Genomic DNA, 22,522 nt, shown 5'->3' with positions numbered 1-22,522 from the left:
TATTGCATACATGATCACCCGTAGCAGATCTATAGAGGTGGAGCAGGGGAAGGTGGAGGGTTTCTGAAGCACTCTGCATCTCATGAAGCACCCTAAGCACTTTCCCTCAGGGGCCTTTTTAAAATCTGAAGTGTGTTCCACTTCGCCAAGTGGACGAGGGAAGTTTATATGGACATACCCTCAATCCTTTGATATGATCTGCTTTACATGCACACTTCAGGCCACTCCATAGAACACAGTGCAACACGACCACGACGTCATCATAGACCACGTTTAATTTATCCCCACCCCAAACTACTCTTTAATATATACTTTTTAAAAACATTTAAAACAGCCCAAACATACCTATATGCATACAGAATGCTGCATCAAACTAATTCATAAGAGGAAAATGTAAACAACAAACTAATTCCATGACTCTAAGTGATTAAGGAATTTTCCAATTCAATCCATTTCAAGGTCTCCTGTCTGTAGTCATGCAACGTAATCAATGACGTAAATGAGACAGAGGGAAGTTTGCGAGTGAAGGGCATAAAAAAGTGGACTGGAACGCAGCCCAGATCAGCTTCCATCCAATCAGCAAATCATGAATCACTGCCCTATATTTTTTACTTTTCCAATAATCTATTTCATTCAGATGTACACCACAAAATGGAAAATAGAACCAATCACTATAAAATAATGAAAATGAACAATGAATTGTAACATGTCAAGATGTACTCTATGTTTTAAATGCAAAATATAAATAAAATGTTACTGTAGTGACTATGTTATACCTTTTTGAAACAGATTGTTTTCAACACAGTCTTTAGAGTACGTGTCAGGGATGGTGTTCGGGTTGACAGGAATAGATTGACTCAAAGGCCTTGCCGTTTCTTCCTCACCCTCTTCTTCCTCCTCCTCCTTCTCCTCCTCCACCTCCTCCTCCTCCTCTCCTGGTAACGTGCAAACCTCTCGATCTCTCCCCCTTTCCCTGTCTGTCCCGCTCGGAGAACCTGAGGGAACACAAAGTCCTTGCAGAATTACACACACAGTTCTCACGGTCACTCTCCAGATTGCACCTTGAACAAAGAAAAAGATAGAGAGGAATGTGCCAGCAAGAGAGTAAGAGATTTGGCCGGGATGAATAATCCAAACAGCAGGTTACACAGGGACGGGGGGATAAAACGGCTCTTGACCGTTCAGGTGAAATCTGGCACGTTGCAACCACACAATAACAAACATCTGTCTGTGGCCAACAATCACCATGGCAACAGCTTGAAACCCAGCAGGAGAGAAAAAGAGACGGGTGGAAAGAGGAGGGGAGGTGAAGGGGGAAGGGAAACAAAGAAGGGACCAAAAAAGGAGAGAAGAGTGGAGAAGAGGAGAGGAAGACGGATGTGAACAGAACGGGAGAAGCTCCTGACCTGCGGAGCGGTTCCTCTTAAAGGGTTTGGTTCTGACGTCAAGGTCTTCTGTGTCTGAATCACTTGTGGCCGTGTAAAGGTTCCTCTGAGAAGCTGTGGCTCCCTGCCACACACAAAACATCATCACATTCAATAAACCAGTGGACAACAGCCCACCATAAAGAGGAGACTAAACCAAGATAAATTTCAATCTCTGTAGTCACAAAAAAGTCAAGTGGGTTTTATTGTGCACAATATGTTGAAACAAAGTGACACGGAACCATGGTGATACACGTGCACATAGAATGCATTCATCTAACCTATTGATAGACCGAATTTGATCATAAACTGACTTTTTCCCTTTTGGTTGTTTAACTGTATTGCTGATTTATGACTTGGTATATTCAGCACAGTAGCTCTCAATCTTTGACTTCCTAAAAAAAGAACTCATTTTCTACCTAATAAAATTTAACATGAGTAACAAATTGTAAAATCAGAAAAGATAATAAATTTCCCATAGGTTTTATGACTTGTCTGGGTCTAGAAATCTCAGGCTCTGTCCTATATACAGGCTTTTCAAGACATGTTAACACTTTAGAGACCAGATCTCACTAGTTGCTTAATAACATGCCCATTACTAGCATATTGGCTGTTTATTAGTACTCATGAAGCAAATATTAATGCCTTGTACTACATGACCATATTTTACATCCCTTCATCATACCCCATACTTAACCCAATTACTTTACCAACTATTAATAATTAATAATTAATGAAGGACTATTTTTGCTATTGCCATTAAACAACATTCATCAGATGAACATACATGCTGTATATTACTTAAATACTGTTAAAATTAAATGTGGGTTGTTTGTTTTTAGCTGTTTCCTTTATAATCTATTTTTATGGTTGCACAGTATATTTATATTTTTATTGCTCAGCTCGCTGTATATAACGTTACTCTACACCATCATCTCATCTTCCATGTCTTCACTTGTACCTCAGTATATCTGTTTGTCCACAGTTTTGTATTCATGTGTTAATAGTTAAGCATAAGCATAACATCATCAAAAATCATGGCATATTTTTGATGATGTTATGCTTAACTTTAATTAAACGGTTAACCGTTTCATAACCTGGAAAATAAACTTTGTCAAGTTTAGTGTGCCATTCATTTTTTTCATTTCAAAAGACTAAGCAATTATAGCTTGTAGCTTTACCTTGGCATTCTCATCACGCAGATTAAACGTGAGCTCCAGATTGGACAGGAAGTAGTCTGAGAATTCAGGATACATTTCCAGAACCTCCAGAAGATCTTCCCTGTAGATGGTGTGAAGGTCGCAGTAGCTCAGCGCTCGAACATCTGCGTTGGCTTTCCCCGGTTTAGCGTACAGATGAATCATCTCTCCAAAAATATCATTCTTACCTGAGAGGTGGGCGTACAGTGATCACAAGAGCAGAGAGGGAAGAGAAGATAAACCAATGAAGGAAGAAAAAGGACAAATAGATGGGAGAAAGTAAGTTCCCATAGTAGTATAAGTATGTAAGTGAAATATCACAGGCAGTTATAGTAGTGATGTATGAAGCAAAGCTAACACAGAAATCACTATCAAACCAAACAGATTTCTTAAAACCACTGCAAGCTCTGTGGGTTACTCTTTCACCATCATGTGAAATTCCTAATTGTTCGGATTCTTGGGGCCATATTCAAGAAAAATCTCCTTGTAAATAAATTTTCCTCCTAAAATTAAAGGACAGATGCTAGTAAAGAAAAAGGTAATCATTTCTGGGTGAATTATTCCTTTAACCCTTAAAAGAGGTCTTAAGGTCCGAAATTCATAGGAGTATGGGCAAGGACTTTTACAAGTTACTTTAACAGTGGAGAAAATGAACGAAACACAAAGAGGAAGAAAAAAATGTGATGATTTAGGTCGGTCAAAACCTTCTATAAACAAAGTGATCACACAAATAATAGCACTTTCAAAACCTTATTGTGTTGCTGTTATTTATATAAAATACATTATATATGACAGCATGTGAGAGAGTACAGTAAAACAGATCAAGTTAAGCCTGTAATTTCAGAGCGAAGGCTTACAATAGAATCTATTCTTAAAACTGTTATTTCTTTCTTGGAAAACAAACCAATCACATTCTTCAAAAGACTATGTCATAGCTAGCAAAGGGTCAGCCCTGCCTCCTCACTAAGATTAAAGTTTTTGTTGTTTCATCACTCCTCACTCAGAGTTGACCTCAGATTGGTTCTGAATCACTTTCAGCAAAGACTCCTAGCTAGAAAATTGAAAGATAAATTAGGAGCTCTCTGAGAGGATTGTTAGAATCTTTAATAATACGGGCCCTGATGAAATTGCTGGATTGCATTAAATGTAATTACCTCTTATGTGTGTCAGTGCTGTCAACAAAATTGGCTGTGCAAGGTATTTGCTGGTTGTTAAATACAGTTACCTAAAATTATTTTATTGAATGTACACTGAACAAAATTATGAACGCAACTCTTTGTTTTTGCCTTAATTTTTAATGAGCTGAACTCACAAATCTATTACTTTCTCTATGTACACAAAATGCCAATTTCTCTCAAATATTGTTCACAAATCTGTCTAAATCTGTGTTATTGAGCACTTCTCCTTTGCCGGGACAACCCATCCACTTCACAGGTACGGCGTATCAAGATGCTGATCAGACAGCATGATTATTGCACAGGTGTGCCTTAGGCTGGTCACAATAAAAGGCCACTCTGAAATGTATGAAATGCATTCTAATTACAGGAATGTCCACCAGAGCTGCTGCCCGTGAACTGAATGTGACCCAGTCTAGGACCTCCACATCCACATCTTCACCTCCAAGATCGCCTGAGGCGCTTCCAAAACTCCCTGTCTGCCATTGGTCAAACAAATAATTCTTTGAAGGAATCAACCTTCAACCTTTAAGTAGCTTACTTAAAGCTGTCTTTGCAAATTGGAGTGGGTTGATTCAAACCAATAATGGTTTTGTGAGTCTTTTGAAACGTTTTACATTTTAACATCTATTTGTTGTCTCTGTAGTATTTGTTTTATATCATTAAGTTTTTTTTATGTCATTAGGTTTAGAAAAAATAAAAGGTAATTGTAACTTTTCAACTCACAATGTCTCACAACTGTGATTAATGTAAACTGTTTTCTGAGAACTCTGAATGCAATTTCAGAAATGTAATATGAGATTTTGTGCCTTTATAAACACAAAATGGAATGTGCAAAATTTTTAAAAATGAAATGCATTTCATGAAACAGAATCTTTTGGATTTGAGGTGAAAACATAAATTGCTTGATATTAACTGAGCAAAAAATTCTCTAAAAATAAAAGTGAGAATTGCATAATAAATGCCCTCGGTTCTGAGAAAAAAAAATCTGAAAGGTGAGTTGAAACTATTCTGAGAAAAAATTGCAAGATATAAAATTAAATAAAATAAATCTTGATTCCGAGATACCAACTCAGAATACCGAGAATAAACAAAATCTAAATTATAATAGAAATTATAAGAAAAAAACTCCTGTGTATGTGATATTTCTGAAAGCCCCTGCAAGCTTCGTGAGGACATGTGCCAAGAGAAAAGTCAAGGCCTGACAGGACATTTCTGCGATGATACATATCAAAGGTCAGACCTGACAAATAAACGACAGCCACCTGGGCAGCGGCCACCTGCCACCGAATCTAAATCCGGCTCAGGGTCGTGGCTAAAGCCATTAGTGCTGTATATTATATAGAAATTATTCGAGGCGAATACAATATTAAAGTAACAGAGTCCGGACCAGAGCCAGAATTAGTATACAGTGATGAAGTGTCCATCTGCAACACTTTCGTAAGACAATGGATACTTGCTGAGGTAGCGATTCTTCAACTGGGACCTAAGAATACATATAAAGCAGGAGGTAGCTTCTCTCAGCAATTTCGTACAGTGTACAGCAAGTTTCTGCTGAGTTGCATGAGTGGGTAAGTGTGTGTCTCTTTTTCTTCCCCTGGCCTTATTCTGTTAAACCAGCTTGCGTAGGAAGAGAGATGGACCATTTAAATTCGGCTTACCCTGCTCCACCTGCCCGTGCATGGATGCGGCTGAAGACTCGAGCCTGTGTGTGCGCAAGTTTAATAAATGTGCCTGTAAATAATGAAACTATCGCTGTCACTCGGGGCTCTCCGTCACACTAAGTGACACTTCGCAAATCTAATGAACACAGAAAACATGCACCACGCTGCCACACTCTCATTCCCGCATCTTCTTATTTAATTACCACCCTTCTCTCGCTCATTCTCTCACTTTCCTTCAGCTTTCCTCTATTTCAGTTTCTCTCCATCTATAAAAAAACATGATGAGCTCATCACAGGAGAGATATCCTTGAATGAAGGACAGCACTTCTTTCATTAAGTCTCTTATTACCTCTGAGCCTCTGAGATGTTTATATTAAATTTAGATGAGTGTGCAAGTGCCATATTGTTAGACAACCCATTTTCCGCAGCATTCCAGTAATCTGCTATTTGGACATTGATACTGCATTTATTATCGGATATATATGCATGTAAACTATATCTGTCCTTCAGTCCTTTTGTCTCTTCCATCACTTCCTCTTTAAATGCCCAGCTTTTTAGATGTAAAACCAACAGCATTTGTAAAACACTTCACAATTTTCCCCAAATGTTCAGCTTGAATATAATGTAGAAACATCTTATTTTTCTGTTTTTTAGATTGGATGGTAAAATATGGTAGACGATGATAATTTTCCCTTCTTGTGTGGCTTTAGTTATGAGAAAAAAAGTTATTTTGGAGAAAGTAATACATTTTGATGAAAGAATATGATTTTTTTTTTATAATATGCACCAAGGACATTTATTGTGTGGTGGAAAAACCTAGTTGGTTCAGTTACCAATCTTTATATCAAGTATCAATTCTAATCACTGCAGCTAAATTTACATGCCTTCAAATAGTCTGTCTATAACCAGATTCATGGATTAATCGGACTGAAAAGCCTTTATGAGCTCTATCTGAAAAACACTACACTAATGTATGTACTTTACATACAATGTACACCATATAAATGTGTTTATATGTCGTTATACAAACTGGTCAGTGGAAGTGACTGAAGATTATCAGGTAATAGAAGAGTCTATAATGGAAACTATGAAATTCGCTGTAACATTTTGGGATCATGAAAACCTTCAGAATCTGCAATCAAATTGGATTTATTTTGATTGCTGAAAATAAGTGCATGTAAACATACCCAAAGTTTTGGTAGGCTTATTACAGGCTTACAGTAAAAGTTGTTTAATTGTTTATTGCTCACCCAGGATGGCCACCACTATGTCATCTCGGAGGATCTCAATGGATCCCCTGGCCACAAAGTAGAGGGCCGTCAGAACATCCCCGCAGTGCACCAGTGTGTCACCCGGTGGGGCATGAGTGGTCTTAAAGCGCATCGCCAGTGCCCGTAGGCATCCTTTGGTCGCTCCACGGAAAGCCTTGCAGCTCTGGAGCAAACTTTTATTAAGATGAAGACAGATATCAGCCTGCAGGCACTCTGGAAAGCCCTTCAGTACCTGCATAGGGGGAAAAGAGAAAGAAAAAGAGAGAAAGAGTGTTCCCCATGGAGAAGACAAGAAGGAGGGCAGAATGATTGCAGGTTTTAAGAGCTTTGCGTTAGAGCTCAGATTATACAATGCTAATATAGCCCTGTCTCCCTCAACTACAAATACATAAAAGATGAAGCACAGTATGAATACGTCTGAGATCCTTTGTTTCTGCTGCATTGCATTGTGTTTGCCTTTGATTTGCTTTTGCTTCATATAATGATATATGGCACATCATGCAAAGAAGAATGCAACCGCCACTTATATTTTATCCAAATTTTGTGGCTTGTCTTAAAAAATAAATAAATAAATGCTTCTTGTTTTAAACGGCATTTGGGATGTCTGCCAAAGAACAAAGACTGGCATGAAAAAAACATTAATTTGCAACAACTATCTATCTGACTGACTAACTGAGTTTTAATGCCTAATAAAATGGGAAAGGTCAATAAGACCTAGGTCCATCAAATTGAAATGGTACTAGGCGAATGCATCCTGTGTGCAGGATGAGTCACAGTGCGCATGCCATTAGCTTTGTAAAAAGAGTTTCTTCAAATGGACCAAACTTTAATTGCTTTAATAGTCTATAACATTTAGCCTCATAACACTTACAACTTACCTTATAAAACAGTACGTATTTAACCACACGGTTAGACATGCACAGTTTAAAAATCAACTGCATGCTTCAATAAAAATATACAGACATTACGGAAAACGTGAAAAAAACAAAACAACTGCAGCTTTTTTGTCAAAAGCAAGCATTAATCTATACCTCCTGCTCACCAGGGTGTTGAAGACAGTCCGTTTGAGTGCGTATAAGAAAGAGACAATGCATATCAGATCACTGCGTAGACACATGAACACATTTGACATTAATACTCTGTGACTGAGATACATATGTTTGAAACACTAGACAGCTTACACACTGCCACATACTGTACATACTGACTCATAAATGCATTCATTTATTCAATAAAAGAAATTCATGTCAAGGGGAAAAACCCAGATTCTTACCATATTCATGTCGATGCCATTGGTGTATGTCCATGCGTGTTGGAAGTACTCCTCGAGTCTTTGTCTCAGCGGGTTGGGGATCTGGTGGAAGCGAATGAATTCTTTGACCCGAAGCATCTGCAGATGGTACCGAGCTGTTCCTGAGTACAGTCGCTGAATTATAGCAGACACATTCCCAAAGATACTAGCATACATTAGAGCTAAAACACAAAGAGAGAAGGCAGGACTCAAGTTCAAGTCCAACAATATGGCATAACATGGCAAAACAAACAAAAAAAAAAAAATATATATATATATATATATAAATATTTGCTTAATATTTTTGTGTAAGCCATGGTACTTGGTTTCTTAATAAAAGTATTAAAAGTATGTTAAAGTATGTTATTCCACACAAAGTGACATTTTTTGTCATTTCAAACCCATAAAAGCTTTGTTCATCTTCAGAGCACAACTTGAGATAAAGATTGGATGAAAACCGGAAGGCTTGAGACTTTTTGTGAGGGAAAAAACCCCAAAAATAATTACTTTAGTCAACAACTCAGTACCGTAACATCACCTTAATGCCATTTTAAAGGGAGTACCCACTGGAAACTTTGTATGGTCTTTTGTGTCAGCTGGATGTGTTGAATGAAGATGCAAACTGCATATGTTCTTCTGTGTCAGCACTGCAACAAGGATATGTTCTTACAATCAATTACGCTTTGATTTGAATTAAACAGCGCATCCGTGTGTTGTGGCTGGCGTTCCGAGGATATTCAACAAAATAGTGCTACAGTGACACTACGGTGATACTAAGGTGCAAAATTGTTGAAAAAAAGGGATTATTTTTGTTTTCTTTCCATACAAAAAGTATTCTCGTCACTTCATAATGTTACGGTTATGAAGTGTAGATACTGACTGATGACAGATGTCTTTCATATTTTTCTGGACATTGGCAGTGTTCATTACTTGCCAGTCACTGGGACAAGCCACCCAGTTTTCATCCAAAAAATCTTAAATTGTGTTCCAAAGTCAAACAAAAATTTTAAGTTTGGCACAACATAGCAGTTAGTAAATAATGACAAAATTTTCATTGTGGTCATATGCTCAATATGCTTAATAAAATATATGATTAAGCTTTCTTAAAAAACATTCCTGTTTGCTATACTGGTGACTTTTACTTTATTGATACCCACAGCCAATGAGCATGACGCAGATGGAGAATATCTTCTCTGAGTTGGTATTTGGCGACACGTTTCCAAAGCCCACACTGGTTAGGCTGCTGAATGTGAAATACAGTGCTGTCACATACTTGTCCTTGATTGAGGGACCTGAGGAGAGGTCAGTGCCGTTATACTGCTTGCCAATAGATATAGCTAGATTGTCCAACCAGCCAATCGTATGTTCCAGATAGTGCTTCTCCACATTGCCGATTGCATACCATATGCAAGCCAACCAATGAGCAATCAGTGCAAAGATACACATGAGAAGCATAAGGACAGCCGCCCCATACTCTGAGTAACGATCCAGCTTCCGTGCCACACGGACCAATCGGAGCAGTCTGGCAGTCTTTAGCAGGCCAATCAGAGTTGTGGTCTAATTAAGAAGGTGAAGCACAAAGATACATTCATGTTAACATAACTTTAAATAAAGAATGACACTACTGCACTAAAGCTTAAAGAGCCAGTCATACTTAAATCCATATTTAAGCATTAAAGATTTAGTTCACTTTCAGTTTTAGTTCACAAAACCCCCCACGTAATCCAAGATGTTCATGTCTTTCTTTAGTCGAAAAGAAAGATTAGAATAGTAGAAAAGAAGGTTTTTAATGAAAACATTTCAGGATTTTTTTCATATTAAGGACCTTAACAGGAACCAAATTGCAGCTTCAAAGAGCTCTACAATGATCCCAGCTGGGGAATAAAGGTCTTATTTAGAAACAATCTGTCATTTATATGGAGACAGTCCACTCTATAGAGAAAAGTCTTGAAATGTTTTACTCAAAACTTTTTGACTGAAGATTGAAAGACATGAACATCTTGAATGACACAAGGGTGGGAAAATTATCAGGAATTAGTCCTTTAAACTGCCTGTGATGTTCCATGTAGTTTGAAGTATACGAGTCAACATTTGAAGTGGATCAAACCACTCTTCAAAGTGGTCCTAAAACAAAACCAAAATGCTTTCTTGTCTTAGGACAACTTCGATTAACTTTTTCCATCCACTTCCAATGCTGACTACTGTAGTTTTTCATATTTGTTCAAATTACTAACTCATGAGCGACAGCATCACAGAACTAAAACCAAATGAAACCACAGAAATGAATATGCATTGCTCACCTCTTCTGATCCTCCTTCAAATATGAGCAGGTCAAATGGTATGGCTGCTACCATGTCAATGAAGAACCATCCCTTGAAGTAATGCACTGCTATCTTAACTGGATGACTAACCACCTCTTCATTGGCATTAACGTACGTAGTCCGGAAATTAATAAGAATGTCAACAATAAACATGATGTCCACTATGAGGTCTACAACATTGAGTGGGCTGCAAGAATAACCACACTCTCGTCTCTTCTGCTCCTCTACGTCATTGAGTAGGAAGGCCGCACTGTAGGGAGTGAATACAGCGGTGTAGATGACTAGCAGCAGGATGAGCCAATCCCAGACTGCCTTGAAGGGGCTGTAGTGTAGAATGGTGAACTTGTCGATGCGTGATGTCTGAAGCTTATACTCTGGGAGCACGTCAGCGCCTAGTGACAACACCTGAAGCATGGAGATGCCGTTACTATGACAACAGTGATACTTTCATATTTTGCAGCTATTAAAAGACATCACAAGCTGCAGAAACAACAGAACGGGACTTTTACCTCAATAAACTCCTGATTTTGTGCTGCTTAATATTTAGTAAGGGAGTTGTTAAGATAAGCATGCTAATAAGCAACTAGTTAATATTGAGAATTGGTCTCTGGACTAAAGTGTGGCATATGACATACAATATGGCGTACAAAATCAATAAAACAATATACTTTTTACATACTTTTTCAAGTGCTAAACTATCTGCAGTTTATGCAAATACTGATGAACATGATAAAAAAAATTATTAATGCATTCCAAGGCTATTAACAAATGAAGTGAGCCAATAATTCAGTGAGCCATTTATAAAGACACTTGCCTTGTTTTTAAACGAATGAGCCATTAGAATGAATTAGTTCAATGAATGACTGAATCACCCATTCATTAAGATGTGCCTTGTAGCTACCAACTGGCAGTTTCAGTTTTATATTGAGAGCACCATTTAATTTTTTTTAAATGTGGCATCTCTCAATATTCTTTTTTTTAAACAATAAAAAACTTTCAAGCCCATTTATCATTATTTAAAATATTTTTTCTTAAGTTACTTTTTGTGATGTCTATTCAGTGCCTTTTTGCATTTTGCACAATAATGACTTTATATCTCTTTATGATCTCTTGCATGTAAATGTTTGGAAACAACTGATTTAAGCAAAGGACAATGTTAAAAATTTGCATATTTAATTACCATAATTGTTGATTTACATCTTAATTTTCAATATAGTTTTACATTACCATTTTCAACCCTTTGAACTGAAAACAGCGTTTTTACTGCTACTGTACTGTTTAAGACTTAAAGATGTAAATGTTACCAGTTACCAGTATAATTCACACTGTTGTTAACACTGTGTTTTAATCTTTTGTAATTGGCCAGGATGCTCTGCAATGTGAATGTTAAGAGTATGTCTATTGACAGTAGTGATTAATCATTAAACTCCTGCATTTTAATAGAGCGTAACACTATATGTCTACTTTATAGATATTTTGGGAAACTAAAGAGAGGGAGCAATACTTCATGCTTATGATGCAAATTTCATGATCCAGCTCTCAGATGGTAATGTGCAAAGCAAGAGAAGGTCACATGGTGATGGGTCATGGTCGAGGCAGCCATGAGTTAATCACGGACCACAGCACACCATCCAGCCAGAGAAAAAAAATGACATACAGTAAGACTGTTATGTCCTTCCCATCAGGGAACCAGTCTGGATGGACAGAACCAGTCTGGGTGTTCAGTGAGCAAAGGAATACACAACATCGTATATACACTGTACCACACGATATAACGACATACAGAAATACCCTGGATGCCCATTATTACAATTGAGTCAACAGCTGTTTTGATCTGTATAGCAATGTATGACAGCATGCATGTGGGACACACTAGGATGGTCTCAATGTCACCGAGGCGATTCTCATACAGCCCTGCTCTCCATTCCTCCACTGATACAGAGAGGATGAGGGACAATTTTCTCATGCTTTCAGTGACAGTAATTGCAAAGCCTTCAGCTAGCTTGTGTGTGTCATGGAGGGTGTCTCACTTCTCTCACACTCCCCCCCACACACACACACATACAAATACACAAACAGACTGAATAATGTAGGTATCTGCTGGGAGGCCCATGGGCTGCAGCCACTAAGAGGTCATATGTTACACTTTTCATAGTCAATGTCATTTGATGAAAACCACGAGAAGGACTGCAAAGAGACTGAATGAGGAAACTTTTTTAATGTTTCTGAAAAGAGTCTATTGTGCTCTATCTGTTGCATTTATTTTATTTACGTGAAAGCTGCTGTGAGGTATTTTAAAACATAATTTATTTGCGTGATGGCAAGGATGAATTCACTGCTTCATTAATTTTAGTCTTTAGTGTGATATGATCCTTTAGAAATCTAATATGCAGATTTGCTACTGAAAAACCTTTTTTTAAGATTTATTTTTGGCTTGATTTTGATAGGACTGTATAGATAGGACACCCAAAGCGATATCGGCGTGCTGCCCACAAGGCTATCGTGCCAACAAAGAAACATTTCTTAACGTCACAGAAAAACATTGTGCAGTTGAATACAGTTCTTCATTATGCTTTTAATAGGAAATTCCAAAGAAAAGCAACTATATGAAATAGATTTTTCTTTAGATTTATTTTTATCTTCAATTAGACAGGTTATAGAGATCTGACAAAAAGCAAAGTGGAAGAGAGAGGCTTTTTTTTGTAGCAATTTTAAAAAGTATTTTAAAGCCTGTCTCTCTCTTTTGATCAACTAAATGCATCCTTGCTAAACAAAAGCACAGTATTAATGTCTACAGGATTAAACAATCTACTGACCCCATTAACAAACTACCTTTAAAAAAGTAATTTATTGTGTGAAGTACCTAATGTTATGTAATGTAGCTTAAGTTTGTCCAAAACATCTGAAACATTATTATGACTTTTTCATACAGCGCATATAACTCACATAGTGTCACAATATCTCAAAATGATGCAACAGGTCACAAATGCTCTGTTTTGACAGAGGCCATCATAATTAATACATTAATTGGATCTAGTAGTAAAGCATGTGTTTTCCTAATTAACGTATCTGACCTTGTTTGCGTGTCACTTGACAAGCTGTATCCTGCCAAATGACGTCATCCATGCAGTGAATAAATAAATGATTGAGGTTTAATTATTGATCAATAATGCAGTGCGGTAATCAAACTCTTGCTTTTTAGTGACCTTTTCTAGCTTACTTCACATTCAACTTTACACTCTGCACAAAGTTATGTTTGTCTTTAAACTATAACTGAGAATAGCTTGGTTATTTTTATTCTAATATGGAAGTGTTAAAAACACATGGTTGCACATGAATATAAGTGAGTTCTCTGAGCTCATTAACTTTTCTGAGTTTAATAAACTGAGGATTTCATTATTATTAAAAAGAGTTTAAAGAGATAAATTCTAAAAAGAAATACATTTAAAAAAAGGGGGTCAATCAGAAAGAGCAAAATCACGTTCAGAATAAAGGTTGCGGGTGCGTGGGAGGCCATGTTTCAGGATTAGATGCCAAGACCCAGTTTAATTAGAGTCCAACTCTTCAACCAGCACGACACAAAGAATGGAAAAGACGAAACAAGCCATCTGTGTGTGTAACCGGCCATCTGGATAGTTACAGGCAACAAGTCTATAATGTGGCAAATAAACAAAAACAGCACCACTGACAGAAATAGGCAGAAGAGGAGAGAAAAAAATAACCTGAGCCAATATTTTGCATATATGTGTTTAGTCATTAGTGTTGCATTTATGCATGTACATGGCTAGTTTAATTACTTCATGTTTCATGATTAGTTCCTCCTGCTTATTGCTGATGTGGTTAAAATACATGTATTAGCATGTATAGCAGACAGATTTAAGTAGTAATACAGAATCAACAGATTTATATCTATTTTGTGCTGTCAATGGTGTGTTTCAAATAGTAATTTCATTTGAAGTTAGCATTATTAGTGCTCTCTTTGGTCAACATGAAACAGAATATATATATATATATATATATATATGTATGTGTGTGTGTGTATGTATATATATATATATATATATATATATATATATATATATATATATATATATATACATACATACATAAATACACATACATACATAAATACGTATACACACACACACACACACACACATACACATATATATATTACAAAATATATATAACTGAGCACGGTAGTGTACATAGCAATGAGGAAAATAATAGAGCAATGGATCTTATGCAGGCAAAAGCATGAACGCTAAACATATAAAGTCTCAAATACTGAGGGATTTTACAAATGCTGATAACGCAGAGTATTTTTTGAAAGTCAGCAATATGCTGTTAAGTGTTCACAGAGAGATGTTTTTAGCTGTGTCTTGAATACCAGGTTTGTAAAATCATTCTCCAGAGAGCAACTGTGAATGTGAATGTCTGAAAACATGATTTTGTTTCTCCCTGTCACATTACCATGACACAATGCTCAAGCGCTGACCTCAGATTTCTTCAGTAGATGTAAATTGGTTAAGAGGGATTGGAGGAGGATGCGGAGCATGGGGCTGTTTTCTACTCAAGCACCAAAGTCTTGAACTTGATGTGAGCACTGAGCAGTAGCCAATGAAGAGTTAAAGAGAGGTGTAACATGGGCTTACTAGTCATTAGTGGCAACTTTCTACGTCTTTTCTAACTTTTACTTCTAGGTGAAAGTTTCTTCTTTACATAATTATTAAGACAACCCTTAATATGTCTGCTTTCCCACAAGAGAGACAGTAATGTAATATTTCATAGTAGTTAACAGTGTTTTGCGAAATCACTTTCGTTGGCTTCGCTATTTGGTTGCTGCATGTAGATTACTAAATGAATGCTTTCATAATTTAATGTCCATCTCTCACCTGTGTGACCTTCTCCGTAACGTTGTGTGTTCGATCTTTGACCTTTGGTGCAATGATGGTTTTCTCTGAGGAGTGCGGAGATGATGCCCGCTTGTCATTGTTGGTCTCTGAGAAGTTGAGAGTGATCAGAGGGATCTTGTTGATGGTGCTGTACTTAGTGAGGTTTGAGTCAGATGTGGAACCCAAAATGCTGGACTTGATCTGATTAAATGGTCCTAAGGCAAATAAACACACAAATTATGAGCAAGATACAGCTCTCTCGCTACTAAAAAATAGCATTCTAGCAGAAGTTACTTTAACAGTGACATCAACACCGTTTTAAAAATCTGTTTCCAGATGACAATAAAATCAGCATCACCACCACCAACAACAACATTTGAGTCAACTGCAAACACAAGATACAAAGACAGTAGACGAACAGACGACAGAGACATGACAACAGTTAAAATCAAAGAAGTGAAGCTCTAGCCATACCCCCAGCCATCCAAGAGCGCGACACTAGCCAATGAGAAGAGAGCGAAAGAGAGGGGGAAGGGGAGCAAAGAATGATTTCACTTTTGAAAAGTTAAGAAGTCAAAGGTCAAGAGAATCTGGTATCATCTCAAGAACTCGTCATAAACAGGTCACTGAACTGAAATGATCCACACAGTCTTGAACGCTACAACAATCTAAAGAATCCATTCTACTGTGGATACGCATTAACTTCAACCTGAGGGGTTGAGCACCCATGTAGGTTCAGTAGAAGATTTTGAAGAAAGGGAGAGGAAGTAAAGAAAGACAGAAGCTGCAGAAGCTCAAACTTAATTCTTAAATATCGGCTCAAACAATACGAGCAAGTGGTTTTCTGTCCCATGCACTTTCACGTAACGTGAGGAATCATGCATGCAAATCTCTCCTCTGTCCTCTGGCACATTCACACTTATTTTTCAGCATTTTTTGATTGTCAATTTGTTTTGTTTCAGGAGCATTCAGTGTAAGCCTGAACATGCTTTACACAGGCAGGCAGGCAAGCATGTGCTGAGTAACAGCTCTGTTACCTTTGATACTACGCCCATTATCTGAGAAAGCAATAGATCACGGATGGACAGGAGTGAAAGGAGAGAAAGACAGTGAAAGGCAGTCAGTGATAAGTGAGATCTATTAAACTGTGTGAAAGGACAATATGTGAAAGTAAATTAAAAAAAAGATTAGCAGAATCTAAACGTTACTCAGAAGAAAAGACAGCTTGTAAAAACAATAAAGCATTTAGGTGGGGGGGGAGTACAGGCATAAATGTTTTTGGGTGAATTTATATTCCGGTAATATTTTATATTAGATGAAGATCATAAAAATTGTACTTGTGCTTAATAATGCTGTAAATTGTGAGATGGTTTGTAAGATATCTTCTTCCAAGTATAATAAACCGCTTGGTCAATAAACAACCTTGAGAACAAATTAAATAAAAAATCTTGACAGTTTCCTTGAACTCAATGTTACTTTTGATATGATATGCAAATGCACTTATATTTAACAAGCTAACCCTTTGCATATTAAAGTCACAATAAACAATACATTTCTTACCATACAATTTAATGAATGTAAAATCTACTATATTTTATTGCCTATCACAATGGGAATCTATAATCTACACATTATATATTATTATTATATTATACTATATTATATTTTTCTGTCTTACTAAACGAACAAATAACACCAAATCCAAACCTATAGTCATTCGTCCTTGTAAAGACATCTCTCTGTAATCACAACAATTTTTAATTGTGTTATAGCTATCACTGGAGAAAAATGTGACTGGAATGCAAACATGATCAGTCCATTAAAAACTATATCCTAGTGCCAAACAACTATAAACTCAGCTGCAGCTGAATTTAATGCTTAGCAATTTCAGGTAACACATTTCAAGATATAGGTCGCAGTTTAACATCTGCTGTGTCCTAGAGCTTTACAAAGTCACGCCATTGAGAAAATTACTCATTTTAATGAGAAAATCTGCCCTGTCTCTTGATTGCATCAGTCAAGTCAAGGGCTAAGAAAAAAGATTACTTTTTACTTTTAAATATTTAAGCACAGTTAAATATAGAAACCTTATATCCACTCATGTATATTTTTGGCTAGATACTATGTAAAAGTGTCTTTGAACCCATACTTAAGTATTATTTTCAAGCTAGGAAATAGCCTGCCCTATTTATATGTAGTGCCTCATATAATATCGTAACATTTCTGAAATAACACAAATTGTTAACCATATTATAATGACATAAGTAAAGCAGGACATTTTTACTAAACTGAGTCACTTTGAAGAAATAGCTCACACAAAAGAGAAAATCTGGCAAAGGTGTATTTCATCCTCAGGCCATCCAATTTATAAATGAGTTTGTTTCTTCTTTCGAACAGATTAGGAGAAATGTAGCATTACATCGCTTGCTCAGAAAGTTTATTCTGCAGTGGATGGGGTCAAACTGCTGATTAAAACATTGCAATAATGCGCACTTCAGTCCATCAATTAACTTACTGTGACTCGAAAAGTTATGAGTTTGTAATATTAAAAAAATCTGTAAGATCATGTCTCCATGCCAAAAATATCAGAAGCACAGAAGCAGGAGATGAAGTAATGATGATAAAAATGTTTAGTATCTTGAATAGTCTTGTGCTTGTTTCAATGCTCTGACTTTGTCTGACTAGCACATGTGTTATTATTCCACAAGCAATAGTAATGAAAAATCGCTGCTTCCCAAAAACGCCCTGTTAAAAAACTTGGAGATATTGTCTTATCTCTGACTCATGAAGACAAACTGCCCTTTAAACCACACATCCTAAGATTGAACACTGGAAAAATACTAATAATATAAATTACCAAAAGATAGTAACACACAAAACAAATGTTTGGTTGCTCTTTTAAAGCAACACACACAGTTTGCATTTTCTTCTATCTACAATACAATACCCAGATACCCATAATAATTTTTTCTTCAGTAAAGTCAATTTGTCTGAATGAGGAGAGATATATGCATAGATCATGCACTATTTACAAGTAGAAAAACAGTCCAAAACATTTTGATGCAAGCTTTTTCATCTTTGAGCAAGTTATGTAATGCAAAATTTCCCCAATTCTGTTCAATGGCAAAAAGTCATCTACATAATGGATGGCCTAAGGGTGAGACACTTTTTAGTTAGACTATTCCTTTCGACACAACCAATAGCAGTCATATAATTCTTCTTAAAAAGTTATGCTAATTTATTTAGATGTATTTGTATACCTTCGCTAGCATGACGATCACGGTATGTCCTCTGCGTCTGTGTACTGAGTCCTTCTAAATCTTGTGTAGATGATACTCTCCTAAATGTGCACATACTGGCCCGTGATGCTCTCCTGGATGCAGTTGGCAAAGGCTCCTGGGGCTCCACCCGCTCCCAGGTGCCCCTTGGAGATGAGTGATCCTGTGGCCCTGAGATAGGTGAGCATGACCCCAGATAATTCTGGCCAATCAGAGCCCAGGTGTCATTTCCATAGGAGGGGCTACAGCTCTCGCCGGTAGGTGGATGGAGCTCACGTGGAGAAAGGGAAAGAGAAACAGATGACGAGCAGGAAGAGCGTTTCTCATTCGGGTCAGCCGAATGGATGGTCACCTCGTCCGGGTCTTCCTGAGGAAGGGATTGCTTACTCACTCCCAGCATGCTCAGTGGTGCAGGCAGACGAAAACGGAAGAAACGTCCTTTTTCTAGAAAAAAAAAAGAGGACACAGTAAGGGTTCAAAGGAGGTAAGATGATTTCAGGAGGAGGAGGCATGATTTCATTACTGTATACTGCATAAAATGGTAAGGTTAAAGTAAAATTTACTAGGGTAAAGAAGTCTTAAACCCTGAACTTACTAGGGTAAAAAAAGCAACCAAAATGAACAAAAATGTGTCAATTTCAAGATAATGAGATACTAATAAACTAATTATGACTGTCGACTGTGGCATTAAATTTAGATATCCATCAAATCATTTTTATGCATATTTTTGCAGCATTGCACATTACTAAGCAGGCAGTATGAATTCAACTTCTAGTCAGACCTTTCAGTTTGACGAACATTGATACTTTTTGTGAATTCTGAATTCTGCACTTTTGCATATTTACTCATGAATAAGAAACAGCACATAGAATGTAGGTAAAAGATTAATTTTGAAATGCGAATAGCTTCAGTCATTAGGAGATTTTTTTTGCAAGAGCAGTCAATTTAATTTATGTTCAGTATTAATTAAACTTATATAACTCAATGCCATTTCAAAACACTATTTTCTGTGATAACAAAATAACCAATGCAATGTCTAGATTTTTTTAAAAGCATGATTTGAAGTCAATAGCCTAAAGGAAAAAAATATGGTGGAATATATATAGTGCCACTGGACTTATTGCAGTGTATGATTTTCATTAGTTTTGACTTTATTGGTATCAGTACTCTGATTCATTGAATGCTTTAGGTATTTGACAAAAGATAACGCATATACATTTAAGAAGGTAAATATAAAAAATTGCTCTTACAAAATTCCACTGGAAATCAATTTCTGTGAACAGACATTGCCCCTAAGTTGAAGAGGTCATTTCTGAAGCTGTCCTCCTCCACCTTCTTAATAGGATGTGCTTATTTTGTGTGAGCAGCCTTTCTTGCTGACTGGTTCAGAATTAGCTTCTGTCTTATCCAAGAAGCACCATATTGAAAATATGGTCCATGACGGTACTCCAGGGGCTTCAGTAAGAAGATATAAATATAAGGTTACCTGTTCTATAATTACTGTATTAAGTTACATAATGTTATTTATGGATGATGTTATGAAGTGTTACAAAGAAAATCTTTTTATATAGGAGTCACTGGATCTATAAAGATTAAGAACCTGTGTTGCATAACACAACAACAAAAGTCTCTTTGGCCCTGTTGACACCTGGTATTAAGATGCATTTTGGTCATCTGGATCACAATTAGATATGGGAGACACATTCCGGATTTCTTTGAGCTGATGGACATAGACATAGAAAGTATAACAGACATGATTATTTCTAACACCAGGATAACCAAAGATACTTTATAAGGGAGTTCATGTACGGTGCAAATCGCAACATTATAGAAGCCGTCAAACAAGGTTACACAGATGGGGTCTCTGCAGCAAAACCTCTTCAGCCACACCGTGAATCTTTAACAAGAAGTTCCTGAATGTTAAACAAGCAGAAATGTCTCTGATGGAGGGAAAACTGGGACATCAGCATCAATGAAATTCAGGGAGAAGACGAGAGGAGACATGGATCAAATGAGGTCTCTCTCTGTTATCTTTCTCCTCTGGAGGGCAAGACAGCCCCAGGACTTCACATGGATTTCATTACCTGAGCCTTATATCAACCACAGAGAATATACGGCTAAATTATTTACGGACCAGTGAGACCAGCTTTATCAAATATTATATTATTGGAAAATACCACAACATTGAGTGTAGGAGAGCTTCATGAACACTTGATGCCTTATACAACAACATTATTGTATCCATGGAAAACTCATGACATCTGTTTCTGTTGTGTTTGTGTTGTTGAAATAACATCTCAAGCAGCCTCAGCAGTGTTCTACAGTGTGACATGATAAAATTATGATTTTTTTGGTGAACTATTCTTTTATTTCTAACCCTTGAGATTAAAATGCCATTTATGTTGCTGCCTTCATATGTGAAATGAGATTCATGTGTAACGCCTAACCAGCAGAGGGAGCTCTCGCCTGAGTACTAGATATGCTCAACTCCTCTGCTTCCTCTACACTCATTTCCTGTTTGTGGGCTTTATAACCAAAGGCTTTCCATGAGCTTATTGCGAAGTATGACTAACCAAGCATTCTCCCTGTTTCTACTACCTGCTGTTCCTGAGTATGATTTTGCCTGTTTTCCCTGTTTTTCGATTCTTGGATTTACCCTTCTGCTTTGTTTGCCTGATTGGACTGATATACTGGTTTTGACCTTTTGTCTGCCTTCTCGTACCCGTTTACTTCCTAGCTCTTAATAAACGACCACACATGGATTCAAACTCAGCCTCTGTGTCCACATTACAGAGTAATTTGCCTCCCATGAATCCAGCGAAAGTTTCCAGTCTGCAAGCAGCGTTCACCTTTTAGAGCGAGTAACTGAAGAGCTACCAAGAACAACTTGCAAAACTTCAATCAACTTCATGCAATCTTCCTGATAATTTTGATGGCACTGCTGAACAATGTCAAGTCAGAGTGTACTCTGATCATGAGGGTGACAAATTCGAATCATAGGAAAAGAAGTGTGCTTTTCTGATAACATTGTTAACTGGCAGAGCAATTGATTGGGCTGCAGTCGTTTTGGACTCGAATTTGCAGCTTAGGTATTTGCTTCATTATTTCATTCAACCACCCTGGGAAGTGTTTGAATATTCCACTGACGGCAAGGATAAATCAACGCTAATCATTAGCATCATCCAGGGCAAGCAAACTGCGGCTAAGTATGCCATTGAATTCAAGATGCTAACAGCCCAAAGTGGCTGAAATGATGTCGCTTTAAAAGCTATGTTTCACCGTAGTGTAAATGCCGATCTACAAACAGAACTAGCATGTAAAGGGGAAGATTTGTCATTTCTGAGTTTGTTAACTTGGCCATCAAGATTGACAACCACATAAGACCAGTAGGGGGGATATACATAATTCACCCATGCCAGCAAGAGTCAAAATTCGCCATGATGATGAACCCATGCAACTCAATGTTTCACGGCTCCTGAAGTAGAGAGGGAGAGGCGCCGGCAACATCACTTATGCTTCTACTGCGGTGCTGCAGGCCATCGCAGCCTAGGGTGCCCGCACAATCCTCGAACCACGCCTAGGGTGAATATTGAACACTTCTTACTGTTCAGTAACAGAACATTCTCATTGCCCATCAATCTCAAAACTGACACATTATCTCTGTAATTGACAGTGATCAATTCAGGAGCAGTGCTGAATCTGATTGATAGAAACATTGTCACAAAATTTAACATCCCCACTCAACCATGCACACCACCTATCAAGATCAAGTCCATCAATGACGGCCCTAATAGGAGAAGGAATCAACCATCAAACAAAACCTCTCACACTCAATGTGGGTCTGCTCCGTCCACAATTCATCATATTATACATTGTGGATTCTGAACTGACTAGCTGATCTGTCGAGATCACTGCTTCCCCACAAAGACTAAAATTTGTCTCACAACCAGCATTGAAAGTCCCGAAATTCACAATCAGATAAATGTCCCTTCCTGCTACCATGA

At 37.3% G+C, this 22,522-nt stretch overlaps 1 protein-coding gene across 5 annotated transcripts in view; it reads right to left on the bottom strand.

Annotated features, from left to right (window-relative positions):
• Positions 1-22,522, bottom strand: part of kcnh7 (potassium channel, voltage gated eag related subfamily H, member 7) — a 47,016-nt gene that overhangs the window by 3,689 nt on the left and 20,805 nt on the right. Inside the window, exons 4-14 of one of the 5 annotated variants that reach the window (XM_043241910.1) lie at positions 18,501-18,962; positions 16,278-16,298; positions 15,715-15,738; positions 15,241-15,455; positions 10,325-10,750; positions 9,182-9,581; positions 8,006-8,206; positions 6,713-6,967; positions 2,606-2,811; positions 1,407-1,509; positions 777-995 (exon numbers count right to left, since the gene is read on the bottom strand). In XM_043241910.1, coding sequence (XP_043097845.1) covers positions 777-995; positions 1,407-1,509; positions 2,606-2,811; positions 6,713-6,967; positions 8,006-8,206; positions 9,182-9,581; positions 10,325-10,750; positions 15,241-15,455; positions 15,715-15,738; positions 16,278-16,298; positions 18,501-18,962 — 2,532 coding nt within the window. The remainder of the gene's footprint in view (positions 1-776; positions 996-1,406; positions 1,510-2,605; positions 2,812-6,712; positions 6,968-8,005; positions 8,207-9,181; positions 9,582-10,324; positions 10,751-15,240; positions 15,456-15,714; positions 15,739-16,277; positions 16,299-18,500; positions 18,963-22,522) is intronic. The other 4 variants (XM_043241911.1, XM_043241913.1, XM_043241912.1 and 1 more) reach the window with 4 other exon arrangements.

This window comes from Puntigrus tetrazona, chromosome 6 (genome assembly GCF_018831695.1).
Source record: "Puntigrus tetrazona isolate hp1 chromosome 6, ASM1883169v1, whole genome shotgun sequence".
Lineage (NCBI taxonomy): Eukaryota > Metazoa > Chordata > Actinopteri > Cypriniformes > Cyprinidae > Puntigrus > Puntigrus tetrazona.
This window is presented reverse-complemented; position numbering and strand designations above follow the sequence as displayed.